The sequence below is a fragment of the Rhopilema esculentum genome, chromosome 21 (assembly GCF_057945365.1).
Source record: "Rhopilema esculentum isolate cy_ngs chromosome 21, ASM5794536v1, whole genome shotgun sequence".
Taxonomy (NCBI): domain Eukaryota; kingdom Metazoa; phylum Cnidaria; class Scyphozoa; order Rhizostomeae; family Rhizostomatidae; genus Rhopilema; species Rhopilema esculentum.
The window spans coordinates 4,421,733-4,435,124 of record NC_142835.1 but is presented as its reverse complement, the minus strand read 5'-3'; the positions used below and the strand labels follow the sequence as shown (position 1 = coordinate 4,435,124).

General features: G+C 34.7%; 2 protein-coding genes across 2 annotated transcripts; one reads left to right on the top strand and one right to left on the bottom strand.

Annotated features, from left to right (window-relative positions):
- Positions 1 to 8: 8 nt before the first annotated feature.
- Positions 9 to 4,899, bottom strand: LOC135684771 (GDP-fucose protein O-fucosyltransferase 4). Its single transcript, XM_065200425.2, has 6 exons — positions 4,851 to 4,899; positions 4,549 to 4,604; positions 3,329 to 3,406; positions 2,782 to 3,109; positions 1,869 to 1,991; positions 9 to 1,250 (listed from the first exon to the last, which is right to left on the bottom strand). The coding sequence occupies exons 1-6, from the start codon at positions 4,874 to 4,876 to the stop codon at positions 401 to 403; spliced, it is 1,461 nt and encodes a 486-aa protein (XP_065056497.2). The 5' UTR covers positions 4,877 to 4,899; the 3' UTR covers positions 9 to 400.
- Positions 4,900 to 5,123: 224 nt separating this feature from the next.
- LOC135684770 (adenosine deaminase 2) lies at positions 5,124 to 13,047 on the top strand. The gene is made up of 5 exons (XM_065200424.2): positions 5,124 to 5,645; positions 8,255 to 8,588; positions 9,795 to 10,383; positions 11,067 to 11,269; positions 12,115 to 13,047. Exons 1-5 carry the CDS (start codon positions 5,270 to 5,272, stop codon positions 12,221 to 12,223), a joined length of 1,611 nt encoding a protein of 536 aa, XP_065056496.1. The 5' UTR covers positions 5,124 to 5,269; the 3' UTR covers positions 12,224 to 13,047.
- The last annotated feature ends 345 nt before the right edge of the window (positions 13,048 to 13,392 follow it).

The following is a 13,392-nucleotide window of genomic DNA, read 5'->3' as shown; positions in this document are numbered from 1 at the left end:
ACTATCGATAAACTGAGGAAAAACTATTTACTAACATTTTGGTAGTATAAGGTGTCATTTAATATCAATTACCTTACTATATATATTTCTAACGAAGTAATTGAACATCCTATTGATAATTCAACATACACACCTAAACACCTTACTGACAATTTGATTTAAACACATCTTAATCAATCCTTTAAATTACTTTTCTGAAAAAATACTTAAACATATGTTGGTTATTTATTCTACAAAAATGGTATTGATATGATAAACTTTGCTATATGTAATTGGCGTTAATTTCGATTTGCAATAAGATACTCTAATTCTTAAGGGTATTTATCAGTTCTTCTCTTTAAATACCTCTTCTCATAGTTCCTATAGAATTTTCAATTAGCTATATATGATACTCTATTTCTTAAGGGTATTTATCAGTTCTTCTTTTTAAATACTTCTTCACATAGTTCCCAGAGTCCGACTCGTTAGCAAGAAGCATTGCTTTAAGGGCTTTGGCTTCATGAAAGCCTTCCCAATAGCAAACACTTTTGTTTACAACCCGATGCGATTTGATAGATTCGATTGGCTCCGGGCATCCCATCTGACTTTGTTTTCCACTAAAAATTGGTGCTTGCCTCTCCGACTTGCCATCTTTGTACTCTGTTTGCACTTTTTTCCTTTTTACTATAATATTGCACAGATCACATTCTAGGCCTGCAAACATTCTGTGAATAAAATTAACTTTGTCGGCAGGACTATGGATCCTCCATTTCCGAGTATTCAAATATTTCCTTAGTCGTTCATTTTCTATTCCCTTCTCGCGATGCCTCAAATATTCATTATACATGCTATCATCCTTGTCTAGCTCTAACAAGTACATCGCTAATTGTTTGGGACTCTCAAAATCAGAAACAAAGATTGCCGAATGGTCGTTGGGCATGAATTCTCTTGCATGGCTTGACCCCATATACACAGGCACAGCACCCACTTCTAGGGGTCTGAATAGCTTTTCTGTCATGTAGTCTTTGCAGATAGCGTTTTCAAATGCCAGGTGAAATTTGTATCGTGAAAGAAATTGATAATATTCTTCGTCATCAAGTTTGTGGAATCCATCGATGTCTGAAGGCATCTTTCTGTTGTTCAGACAAGGCCCATACGAATCAACATCAATAAACCTCATGAGCTCCTTTACGTAACGGTCTCTGTCTGAAGGTGGATTGCAATCCCTTTGTAAATAAACCACTGGAGCCAACTTTGAGTTTACCCTCAACCTGGAAGAAACAAATGATCAAGCAGCAGTGTAAGAAGCACGATTCACAGCGTAACCTTGACAAAACCTTGGAACCCGAGCGCTGGCAAATCGAGGGAACACGACAGGGGAGTGGGGTTGGTGGGGTGGTCATCGTCACAAACTATTACAAAATGGTATGAGCACGTCAATACTTAATTGATAATTGGGAAAAGATTACCAATTCAAATCTCTCTCTATCCATTTCATTGTCACTTTGTACGTGTGACACCGTCTAGTTAAATACATTTTTTGGACGTTGCACCTTATATCATATTTGAATTAACACAAAATTCGACGACTAGAAAGCCCAGAGAAGCCTACATTTATGTTCCAAAGACATAGTGAGATATATTTTACGTAGCAAATGATTCTCAACTATGATGAGTTATTTATCCAAAAAAACAATCAAATTAAAAATATCTATCAAAATTGAATTTTTTTTAATGATTTAGTATTTTGACGTTAGAGAAGCCTACCATAAAATAATTAGACATAATATTCGGCAACCAATTAATTTATAAAATGCCGTTGTCAAAATGTGACCTGCAACCGGCACTATAAAGCAACTAATGAATCGCAACAAGCAACTTGAGCATACCTGTTCTTCTCTTCAGTTGATACAAAATATTTCGAAGTTACCCAGTCATTTGCGTCAACAATAAATTGTGTTGTTAAAGGATAATCTGATTCTCTCCCAAAAGTAGCCGTGTAATTAAAAATTCTGTAAGAAATGAAATAATAACATAAGTAAAGTTTCAAATGTGATAAAAATGTCTAATTTGACGACCAGGTTCATGACATTCACCCTTTTTATAAGAACAATTTTATAAAAACACAAGCCTCGAAATTGGTCAATCGGACTTACGATTTATGAAACGCAAATGAAACTTCAGCAGCTTCTACACTGACATGCTCGAATTTAACAATCGTTCTTGATTATTAAAACAATCGTTCTTGGAAAAACGTTTATAAGTTAAAAAAGAAATCATTTTAAGGGAGTTTCAAGCATTGCCACCCGAAGCCTCTGATGCAATTTTCTTCAACACCATCGTTTACTTAACCCTTTACCCTCATATGCACCACTAATGCCATTCACATTTCTTAAGTATCTGTTCCACAGCTTATTTTTCTCAAGCAAAAACATTTAATGATTAAGCACCCCTTTATTGTTTCTATACCAGAATGCTGCATTTTGTCCTTTCCAAAATCCATGTGCATGATGTGACAAAACAAAGATCATTTTTACAGCAAATGAATAGTTTTAATTTTTTATATATAACTAATTCTTTCAAGTTCGAAAAATCATATGAAAATTCATGAAAATGCCAAAAACTAAAACAAAGTATAACAAGTCTTTTAGGAATAACCCAGATAAGAGACTTCAATACTAGATAAAAGTTAAATAAGACTATACCATTTCCTATTCTAAACTTTTAAATGCATTTTCTCAATATTGTTATCAGTTGAAAATCTAAAGAAATGTATTTTTGAAAAATCTAGCGTATATTTACTCAATGCCATCTTTATGTGAAAATATCCAGTTATTTTTTGGTGACTCTTCGTGTATCAAAGCCCACATGTGACCAGGGTTCCTTGGCAAGGGTAAATCATTTGCCAAAAATGATGTCCCATAGAAAACAAATGCATTGACTTTTGGGTCATCTCTTAAAATCCTCTTATTTGTTGAAAAGCATTTGCCAGCTGAGCAGTGCAGTTCGTGTTTCTCTTGACTATCATCATGTGGGTATGGCTCTTGATACCACCAAAGTATGATCGGAATTTCATTCTCTGTTTGCTCAAAATTTGATTTATGTTGCAGCGACAAGGGGACTGCACCCTCTAACAGAGATAAAAAAGATAGAACTATAAAGGAAAATCAATTAAAACTGAATTCTTAAGAAAAAATCCCAATGATTCATAAAAACCTCTTCATAAAGTAAAAAAGGCATCATATCGTCACTTGACTCCTTCTCGCCCAATTTCTGATTATTATAGCCCCCTGCTTCAGTACTCTACAGTATCTCAAATTCAGAGCAAAATAACTTTAACTTTGTTTACCTGATATGCATCCTTTGTTATCTTTACTTTTCTTATGACAAAAATCAGTCTCTCCAAACACATAAGAAGTCAAAATAACTGGAAAAAAGAGAATATGATAAAATAAGAGTTGTAATGAAAATAACATAATACATATTTATCATAATGAATGCTATGCATGTAGTTTATAAACCACTGAATATCCATAATTAAGGAAATTGCTACCTTGAAGTGAAATTCTTATCAATTTGGCTGTAAATGAACAAATTGATATAAACAAACACTCCCTTCACAAAAGTATTGCACCACCACAAAGAAGTGGAATGGTGCATGAATTATCAAAAGCTATTGTTATGCAAAATATGTTTGTTTTTAAGGGGCAAATGGGTCAGAACAAAATAAACCACCAATCAAAACGTCAATCTATTTAGAGCACTTGTTTAAAAAACAGTAACAAATTGTCTTTAATCAGCTTCAAATTTCAATAATTTGACAGGCACCGCAATAAGCCTCCTTGGAATGGATGTAAATATTTGGGCAATGTATTCTTGTGGAATTTTGCTCAGGCCTGGAGAATTCTTTCAATCAATGATTCTCTGGACTTTGGACAACCTTCTGGATCATGGTTTGAAACTTTTTCAAATGAAGCCAAGCAATTTTAATGATGGTAAAACTGGACTTGATTCTGATTGCGGCAAAGTTTGGAAATAAATCTTTGTAAAAAGGGTTTCCTCTTACTCCATTCATCTTTCATGTTGTATTTGTGTGAGACATTCGTTATATTTTGTCTTGGAGGATTTTGAGCTGAAAAAATCTTGCTTCTGCTTTGAGTTTTATATTTTTTAGTGTCCTCAAATTTAAACACCTTAAAATGAAACAGACAAGTTGTCTCTCCTCTAACATTAATTTTTTTACACAAGCACTTTTTTGTTTTTATGCTAATAAAGTATTCTCTTTCTAAATTAATCTTTTCCATAAATATTGAATAGCTACTTGCCTCTCATTTGATATCAATTTTTCTCCTTGAAGCAGGGTCTTTATTTCTACAAACAATTTGTACGGCAGCAGAAAGATTTTCAAGAATCTATTGCCCAAATTTGCTACAAATTACGCCTGTTCCACCATGATCATACATTAAAATGTTTGGTAGGGTTCAAAGATTGACAAAATGTGCAGCAATTATATTATGAAGGAGGTATTGTGGTATTTTGTGAGGGGAGTGTACAATAAGCAATTATTACCTGTGCATGCAACTACTGCTTTGAAAAATGCATCATATGAACTGGACCTCATAGCTCTGTGAAGACGAAACGTGAAATAAATTTATTTTTAAGTATAATCGATCAGACAATAGCAAAAATGGTTAAGTACACGTATACAAATCAAGGTGCTTAAAATCACATATATCTTTATCACAAAGCTTCCATTTCTAAAATAACTTAGTACTTCTAAAAAACTAAACAATGGAATTTGCCGCACTTACCGGCAAAGTGTAAATATTTAAACGGAAAATGTAAAAAGATCAGTGATAAACTAAACGCACGTTAAACTGAGATCTGAAAATTGCATGCAAACCAAGATAACTGTGAAAGACTTATTCTTTCAAAAAAAAATAAAAACAAGTAAATACAAACCAGGTCAAGTCATATCAGTTGGCATTCTTTTGTAAGCAGTAGGTAGCTATGGCATCTTGCATGACGCTGCTGGTACCTCAGAAATTATTATGAAAAATTATTGTCAAGCCTCATTCTGGAACACCAGAAAGAGGGCATTCAACTCAATTTTCTTTAAAATCGAAAGCATCCTGTGGTGTTGACAGTTAAACCAGGGGGAATTCCTGGGAAAGCTCTCGCCGGATATACGCCAGCCAATGAACAATAGAGAAACGATGGGATATCTCCGGCGCAAGCTACATGGACTTCACACTGGTAGTTAAAGCTTGTTAGGAAACTGTAAGAAACTATGGTAAGAAACTGCTTTCCACCCGGCAATAAAATGGAGAAAATATCGGCAGTTTCTTTCTTGCTGTTGCTTGGTATTACATTAGCTTCGATGGTACCTTTGAACTGCAATACCAACAGGCCCATTTCAAAAGTTGGTGATTACCTTGCAGAAAGACAAAAACTGATTGCAGAGGACGCAGCGCAAAGGACCGGCCAACAGATCATATTAACAGACAAGGAGAAAAAAGCTAACGATATATTAATGGCATGGAAACGCAAAGAGCTTGATGCTGCATTTACTAGTGGAAAATTTATCGGAGCAGAAAGTTTCATTACAACGAAGACCAAAATAGTTCAGAGTAAGGTGTTCCAGATTATCAAAAAAATGCCGAAAGGTATGTCTGACCAAAACTCTACCACAGGGCCACTTTGTGGAGTTGTAAATTAAAATTGTGGAACTGTAATTATAGAAAGTGTGGATTTGTAAATAATGCATGTTCTTAAAAGTGCTGCATAAAATACCAAATCGAAACGCCTAAGAAAGAAATGGGAACATTTTTTCAATTGGAAGTGAATGCACAATCCCAGCCTTATGTATTGCATTCATTTTTTATAAGAAAATTGCGACAAGCAATAAGCAATGGACAATAAAAAAGAATTAAGAAACTTCAGAACTCAAGGCTTCAGTACATGCGGAGAAAAATCAATTGCGCTTTATGATATTGTCGTGTGCTATTTTGAAGTAAGATGGACTCTGTATACAGCTTTGATTTCAAGACATCATCTCAATTTAGTTTGCTTTTATGATTTGCTTCAAAAAAGACATTGAGCCTAAAGACCAAGACCGAGATTATGATCTCCTGCCCGTAATGTATTTTGGGGTTTATGTGATATCTTTCAGTAGATTTAAGAAAAAGCTATAAAGCAATTCAACTAATGTGTTCTAAATTGGAGAAGCATTGGAAAGATTCCTCCCAAGGCTACAGCAGCTGAACGATGATGAGCCTCTCAGTGGTAGCTTCAGGATATTGTCAGTTGTTTTGAATGGTTGGCAGCCACATATTTTGTGGTTGGCAGCCAAATGCAGCCAGCTAAACGAAGTATACAAAAGAGCTAAATTTTTGCTAATTATTGGGAGTGATATCGTAATCAAAATTTGCTTTGTGGGTTACAAAAGTTTTCACTTGCTTTTATCAAAAACTGTCTGTTATCTTTTACTTTGTTTCATCCTTCATCATTTGCAATTTTGAAATTTTTTTAAAAAGTTTTGAATATTATCTGTGCAAAAATTTTTTGTTTCCTTTGCATTTTTGTTGTTTTTTGAAACATGCAGCCAGGATTCAGCCAAATTTTGCTTCTTCAGCCAAATCAATTTGTGGTAGCCAAGGGGTATTGAGAAACTGCCAAAATGGAGAAATTATGCCATCAAACCATGAATCTAAATTGCCTTTTTGTTTATGAAGAATGAGTACACTGGGTTGTCAAAAAGGCCAAATTGCAACTCTGGCCACTTTTGATATTCTGAGCATGCATTAGCCTCTTTCTCGAGCAGGGTTCCCTTGATTTGAAATCTAGCATAATTTTTGCAAATCTAGCACAACCTTATGAAAAATTTGGCGTAATTCCAAAATTGAGATCTGGTGCCTGGTTTCTGCATTACAAACAAGATGGGGGGAAAGGTCATACTTTCAAGCTGGGCGAAAAGAGAATAAGAAGAAACAAGCACAATTGTACATCAGTGAGAGAAGAGTTTATTTGTCATCGTTAACGAGGTTTCGTTTATAATATCAAAACTTATTGAAGAACAGATTCATGCAGTTAATGCAGTTAAGAACTTTCCATAAGTAAAAGAGACTTGAGAAAGCTTCACCCAGCTTTTGTCCCGGACAAAATATTTTATTCAATCATGCATTAAATTTTGAGAAATAAATGACTAAGATCGCAGAGATCTGAGACTTGATCTCAGAGGAATTCTACCAGACGAGACAATGGCTCGGATTCTCACAGCAAACCCTAATCCTGTCGATGCAGAGAGGCAGATTCCCACCTACAACAAGATAGAGGCAGGTGGGGAAAGCAGCATAGCTCCACAAAAACTTAACAAATAGATAAATATTGCAATGAATATGCTTGATCTCGCAAATTTTGAGTACCGAGAAAAGCTGCAAAGATATGGCTCCCAAAAACCAAAAAACACCGAAGTCTAACAAGCAAGGCTAATTGAAGGGAGAATGATGCCTCTTCATTGAAAGCATGGCACTTGCTCACCTGAAAAAGTTCAAGGTTTTAAAGATGATTTTACAACTTAAAAATTTTCGCGTACTTAAAATTTTTGTTAGTTGACATGCTAGACATGAAGCCATGTACATAATTAATGTAAAATAAAGACTCATACACCACATTTTTCTCTAATAATCAGTTTTCTTTGTCGGGCCCAATAATGTTTACAGTTTTACTAACTCAACTGCTTTTTATATTTTTGGCATACCTAAACAAATGCCCTGGTGGACCTTTGGCGTACAGTTAACATGGAATGCAACCTGGATTCTCTGTTCAGCCAATTTTTTATCTTCACATTATATTTGTCAAAAATGAGTCATAGAATCACTGTTTTTAAAACGAGGAACACCCCCCCCCCACCTGATAGGGCTATTGTTATGGTTGTTCTACAATCAAAACATGACAAAATAAAACATTTGTCTGTTTTATAATTCTGAAGTAGTTCTTCAAGTTTACTTGTCTTTTATTCATAAGGCTTGCTGCTAAGCATTTTTATGTAAAAAAAATTGCCATTATCAGTGTGTAGTTTTTTGACATTATTTTCCAATAGGGCCATAACCCAAGGTTGCTGTACAAAGAGCCATAACTCAGCAAAATATCTATGTCTAGCAGTCTATAATAGAACTATTTATTCTCCAACATCTCATTCTCAACATCCTATTCTCCACTATTATCGGACCTTCTTTATTAATTTTGAGTTCTCATATGCAGATTCTGTTTCTAGGGGCAGATCTGCATCTACATGACATGACGGTGGCTGACTTCAAATGGTTGATTTCAAACATTACTACTTTAGATAGTTGTTATATGTGTTACAACATGGCAACAAAGTTAACTCAATTCAAGGTATCATTTAAGCAGCCAAACTCCACTGCAACTTGCGAATGGATATCAACCCCAATGGCAAGAAAGAAGTCTGGAGATCCAAAGAAATTTGATGAAGAATTGTTTACAAACCTCACAATGACAAATGGTGACCCATCAAAGTTATACCCAACACAAAATGCACGTTGGGTTAAATTTCAGAGTGTATTTTATATTCTTTCTGGTCTTCTGGAGTATGTATTTTCTTTCATCTGTTATGCTTAGAATGCTTATTTTAGGGTAATGGATAAGCTACATCCTGAACTTAGTTTGTGTTTGAATTGTAATAGGCTATACAATTCTGTTTGTTGAGTCATTTTTATGTTTTTTTTATAGCAGGGTATCTGGGAGTAAGCCTTGTTGGCTGTCAACCCCAGCCAATTTGCCAGTTAGATGCTCACTTTTTAAACAATTTTACTTTCAAAAATATTGTTATTGCAAACAAATGCACTGCTGAACTTATTATTTCAAAGACACATCCCATGAAGATTTTGTTGTTGTTGATTATCCTCAAAGTTATCAAAAAAATATATGGTTGGCTTTTGCAATTAGTCCCAGGGGGTTGGCATATTTATTTTGCTTCTTATTACAGTAAATAATGTTATTGTTAATGGTTATTGTTATTGTTATTGTTAGGGGCCTTTCTGCTCCCATGTCCAGGGGGTCGACCACCAATTAACTGCAAACTGTTGCCTTTAACCAAAACCATGGCCCAGCATGAAGCAAAACGCTTCACAACCAATTTTTTAAAAAAGGACAGGATAGAGGTTAAACTTCAGCATATTCAGAATTATGAACTGATGATTTGATTACTGAAATGTTTCAAGTATTGGGAGAATTTGAATTGGGAGATTTCATGCAGCTATCCATATCCTGATTTGGCCTAAAACCTAAATCCAGATTCTTCAAATTTATCAACTTGGGTCATCAAACCATTCCTTGAAGATAGGCAATGTCCACCCTAAAATTCTCCATTTATGAGACAGAAAATAAATAAAAAATTTATACCAATTGAGATCACTATTAAGAGGACAATTATGATGTGTCTACTTGTCAATTGTTGTCAAAATGCTATAAATTGATATGAACCTTCTTTTTATACCAATAGTTTCATTTAGAATGCATTAAGAATTAGCAAAAATTCAACTTATGCATATGTGCGAGTTGATAGACACAATATGGACATCAGTTGTGTTTCAGATGCCAGTGAAAATCTTTTCAAACAGTAATGGGAATTCAATGTTTTTGAATATTATTTGAGTGGTTAAAATTCGACTTTTGGTATGAGATTATACTCATTAGTTGAACTGGGATCTGAATTTTTATGTCTATTCCAGGGATAAAGCTCAACATGTATGCTTTGACAATGTATTTTCATTCCAAACATTTTTGTCTTAAAGGTTCAAAAATGCATTTTCTTGGTACTACGAAAAAGGCCTAGAAGAACTTGTGGAAGATAACATTCAGTATGCAGAGCTTCGAGCATTGCTATTTCCACTTCACGATGGGAATGGCAAAATATACAGTGATCCTGAGTATGTGCTGAATCTTTATAAAAACGTGACAGACGCTTTTGTTGCTAAAAACCCCAATGACTTTTTTGGGACCAAAATCATTTACACACAAACAAGATTCTTGGAAAGGAAAGTCATAGGCCAAGCTGTGCAGAAAGCTATGTATATGCACAAGAAATATCCAGACCTAATGGCAGGATTTGATCTGGTTGGACAAGAGGACAGAGGGAACCCTTTACTATACTATCTAAATGAACTGTTAATACCAGCTGCTGCTGGTGAATCTCTTCCATACTATTTTCATGCAGGTGAAACAAGCTGGGAAGGACAAAGTGTTGATTATAACATTGTTGACGCATTGTTGTTAAACACTAGAAGAATTGGACATGGCTTTGCATTATCAAAACATAAGGTTCTTATGGACCAAGCAAAGTCAAAGTCTGTTGCAGTTGAAGTTTGCCCCATATCAAATCAGGTGTGTTTTGTTTGGTTGAGATTCAACAAGGCATGACCATTTGGTTGAACGTTTTGATTGGGTCTGGTTTAGAGGCATACCAGATCTGCAATACATAGAAATATAAGAAGGTAAATTTTGGAAAGCGTACAAAGCTTGCACTCAGTTGTCTGTATAACAGTGGTGGACACCTAGGGGCCCCCCAAATACTAACAATGGGTGAAATGTGACATCATCTTATCAAAACAATAGTCTCCCCCCCCAATATTTGACCCCAAGAAGTATCTGCCCCTGCTGTATAAAATATGAAATTAATCACCAATGTCGTAATCACAGTTAATTTTAGCTTTTTGCATGGCTTTTTGTTCTATCTTCTAGTTCTCAGAGAATTAGTACTATGTCTGTTTGAATTATTATTCTTTTTAAAGTAAACAATTTTTAGTTTCGAGAGAATCGAAAAACTTAAATAAGCTAAAACTATACCTGAAAAGATTCTTGGCATACTGAAAAGCGATTTTTCTTATCTCTGTAGCATAATATATGACCCAGCAATTCTCCAATTCTGGGTGCTTAGCCTGACCCCCACCCCATCACCAGCCCACTTCTGGCCTTAGGCCTGTTCAACTAGCAGTAATTAGGATACTGATTTTAAATTTTCCATATTTTTGACAATCAAACCAGTTTAAATTATCTCCTTCTTCTAGGTGCTTGGCCTTGTTACTGATATGCGCAGTCACCCAGCAACTGTTTTCCTCGACCAGAATTTCCCAATGACAGTTAATTCAGATGACCCCCCAATCTGGGGGGCAACTGGCTTATCATATGACTACTACCACGTTTTCATGGCTATGACTCGCTACGACACTGATATCAGGGTACTTAAGCAGTTAGCACTCAACTCAATTATGTAAGTAAAATCTATTTCTTTATCTTGAGAAACAAGAGAGACACATTGCTATAAGTTTACCATGTTTTTCAAGACTGTTAGAAATTGCCTTTAGATCAAAGGTTATTTTATTATAAGATGCGGTTTGTGAATAGACATTTCTTTCACCTTTTTTGTTTATATTATGATAACAGCGGAGGGCCTACGCCACAAGTTTGAAAGTGGGGGGGGGGGCAAAGCTTTTTCCCCTCCTACTGCAGCTTTAAAACTGCTTGCTTTGCAAAAAAGTGGGGGGGGGGTATGGCAGTTTTTCCAATGTATAAGAGACAATATATTGTTGTTTTGTGTAATACAAAGAGTATAACATGGAGCTAGAACTTTATCCTCTCCTATTTGAGACGTTATTCAAGGACCTGAGTTTATTAGCCTGTATGTTATCTAAAGCATCTTTTGGTCCATAACTTTCAAAAACCTGGCCTGCAGTTTCTTATAAATGCATTTTTACCATACTTTACATCATTGCTAAGCCTTCTTGTTTTGATATATCGTGATTTTTTTTGCTGATATTTTCAATTTTTTTCCAATATGGGTGTTGAGTTTAATTTTGAATTTCCTTGTATGCTAATCTGTAAAAAACGGTTTTGCCCAATTCCATGTATATGTATGTGAGCGGAATTTTTTGTCCAGGTTTTCTTCTTTTGAAAATCCAAGTCAGTCAAGTAGCAAGATCACATTGCTGGTCAAGTGATTGCTCGTTATCCCAAGCACTCAAACATTTCGTCAAATATATCAAAGTTCTGCTATCTTTTGCTAATTCAAGACATTCTTTATGAACCTGCCTGTAACACTTAAACAATTTTTCTCAGGTACTGTTCATTAGAAAAAAGCAGAAAAGCAAAACTGCGTGCCATGTGGACCAGAAAGTGGGACGAGTTCATTAGCACTGTTATCAGCGACTTCTCGTTTCCTACTTAAAGGCATGGAATCATGGAATCACTCGATAGAATCAATCCATAGAATCACGCAATCAGTTGTTGAAACAGAGTCATTTTGAAACCAATCTCTATTCCGCAAATTGAATTGATTTTGGTGATTTTCATTGACATGGCTGTTTGAAGATTTATATTTCATCAAACCTTGTTTTAATTAACGATAATGATCTTTTTGCTAATGATAAGCGATGATAATGATAATGATAAGTATGAAAATGTTGACTACATGTTGGTAATCTTCATGATTTTTATACCTTTTAACTATTTACAAGATAACCTGTAATTATTATTTAAGTAGTAAATGACACCAATATTGAAAATTTACATTGATTCGTTTCTTTAGCTTAAAAAAATCAACATTTTTGTTCAACATATGTACTGTGGAGAACACCAACGTCTTTAGGCAAGTTCTAACGAAAAATTGGGAGACCAAACCTCTTTCCATACATAAAAATGTTTATCAAAGTTTCCAAGAAAAAAATCCAGTACAAGAAAAATTCCAGTTGTCGTTATTTTTATAACTATAAAGACTTTTCCTTGTCAAATAACATCAGATATATTTAGGTATGGTTACAAAACAAAGCTTTATTTTGTTGAACAAATATGTTGCGAGAGAGATTAAAATATGAGAGATTTATCAATTTTGTCAAAGTTTTTATTGTATAATTTATAGAATAGTGTGATTTTTAGTAGTTCAATTTTAGATTTGTGATTATGTTAGTAATTGTGCTGTGATAATCTAAAAGATACATTTTTTACATGTGTAATTATCTGAGTCTGTTATTATGCATTTATGAATATTTGAAAGCGTTTTGTGCATTTTTTGTTGAGTTTCTTGAACAACGATACCTTAGGTCTTTAATTAAACACGATAATGTCATTCATAGAAATATAGGTTGATCTACCAGTAATGTTAATGATTTAAAGGCACTATGTTTCGGCAGTCTACCGTGCTCTGATTCAATACGACTCAAGTGAAGACGGGTCGTGAAGGTCTGGGTTGGGTACTAATTGGGTTGAGGCGCATTTAATTTACGAATGACGAAGACTACTCAAAATTGGAGCCAAAATTGAAGAGGAAATCTTTATTCTCGTGCACTATGACGGCAAGATCGATGAAGACGAGTTCTTTGATTTTCAAGAGGCAAATAG

Coding starts and splice junctions, on each gene's coding strand:
- LOC135684771 (XM_065200425.2), bottom strand. CDS start 4,876: ATGCAATTTTCAGATCTCAGTTTAAC. Junction 1,992..2,781: donor TCACATAAAGATGGCATTGA/GTAAATATACGC, acceptor CATTTCTTACAG/AATTTTTAATTACACGGCTA. Junction 1,251..1,868: donor TCAACTGAAGAGAAGAACAG/GTATGCTCAAGT, acceptor TGTTTCTTCCAG/GTTGAGGGTAAACTCAAAGT.
- LOC135684770 (XM_065200424.2), top strand. CDS start 5,270: ATGGTAAGAAACTGCTTTCCACCCGGCAATAAAATGGAGAAAATATCG. Junction 5,646..8,254: donor TATCAAAAAAATGCCGAAAG/GTATGTCTGACC, acceptor TTCTGTTTCTAG/GGGCAGATCTGCATCTACAT. Junction 11,270..12,114: donor TTAGCACTCAACTCAATTAT/GTAAGTAAAATC, acceptor AATTTTTCTCAG/GTACTGTTCATTAGAAAAAA.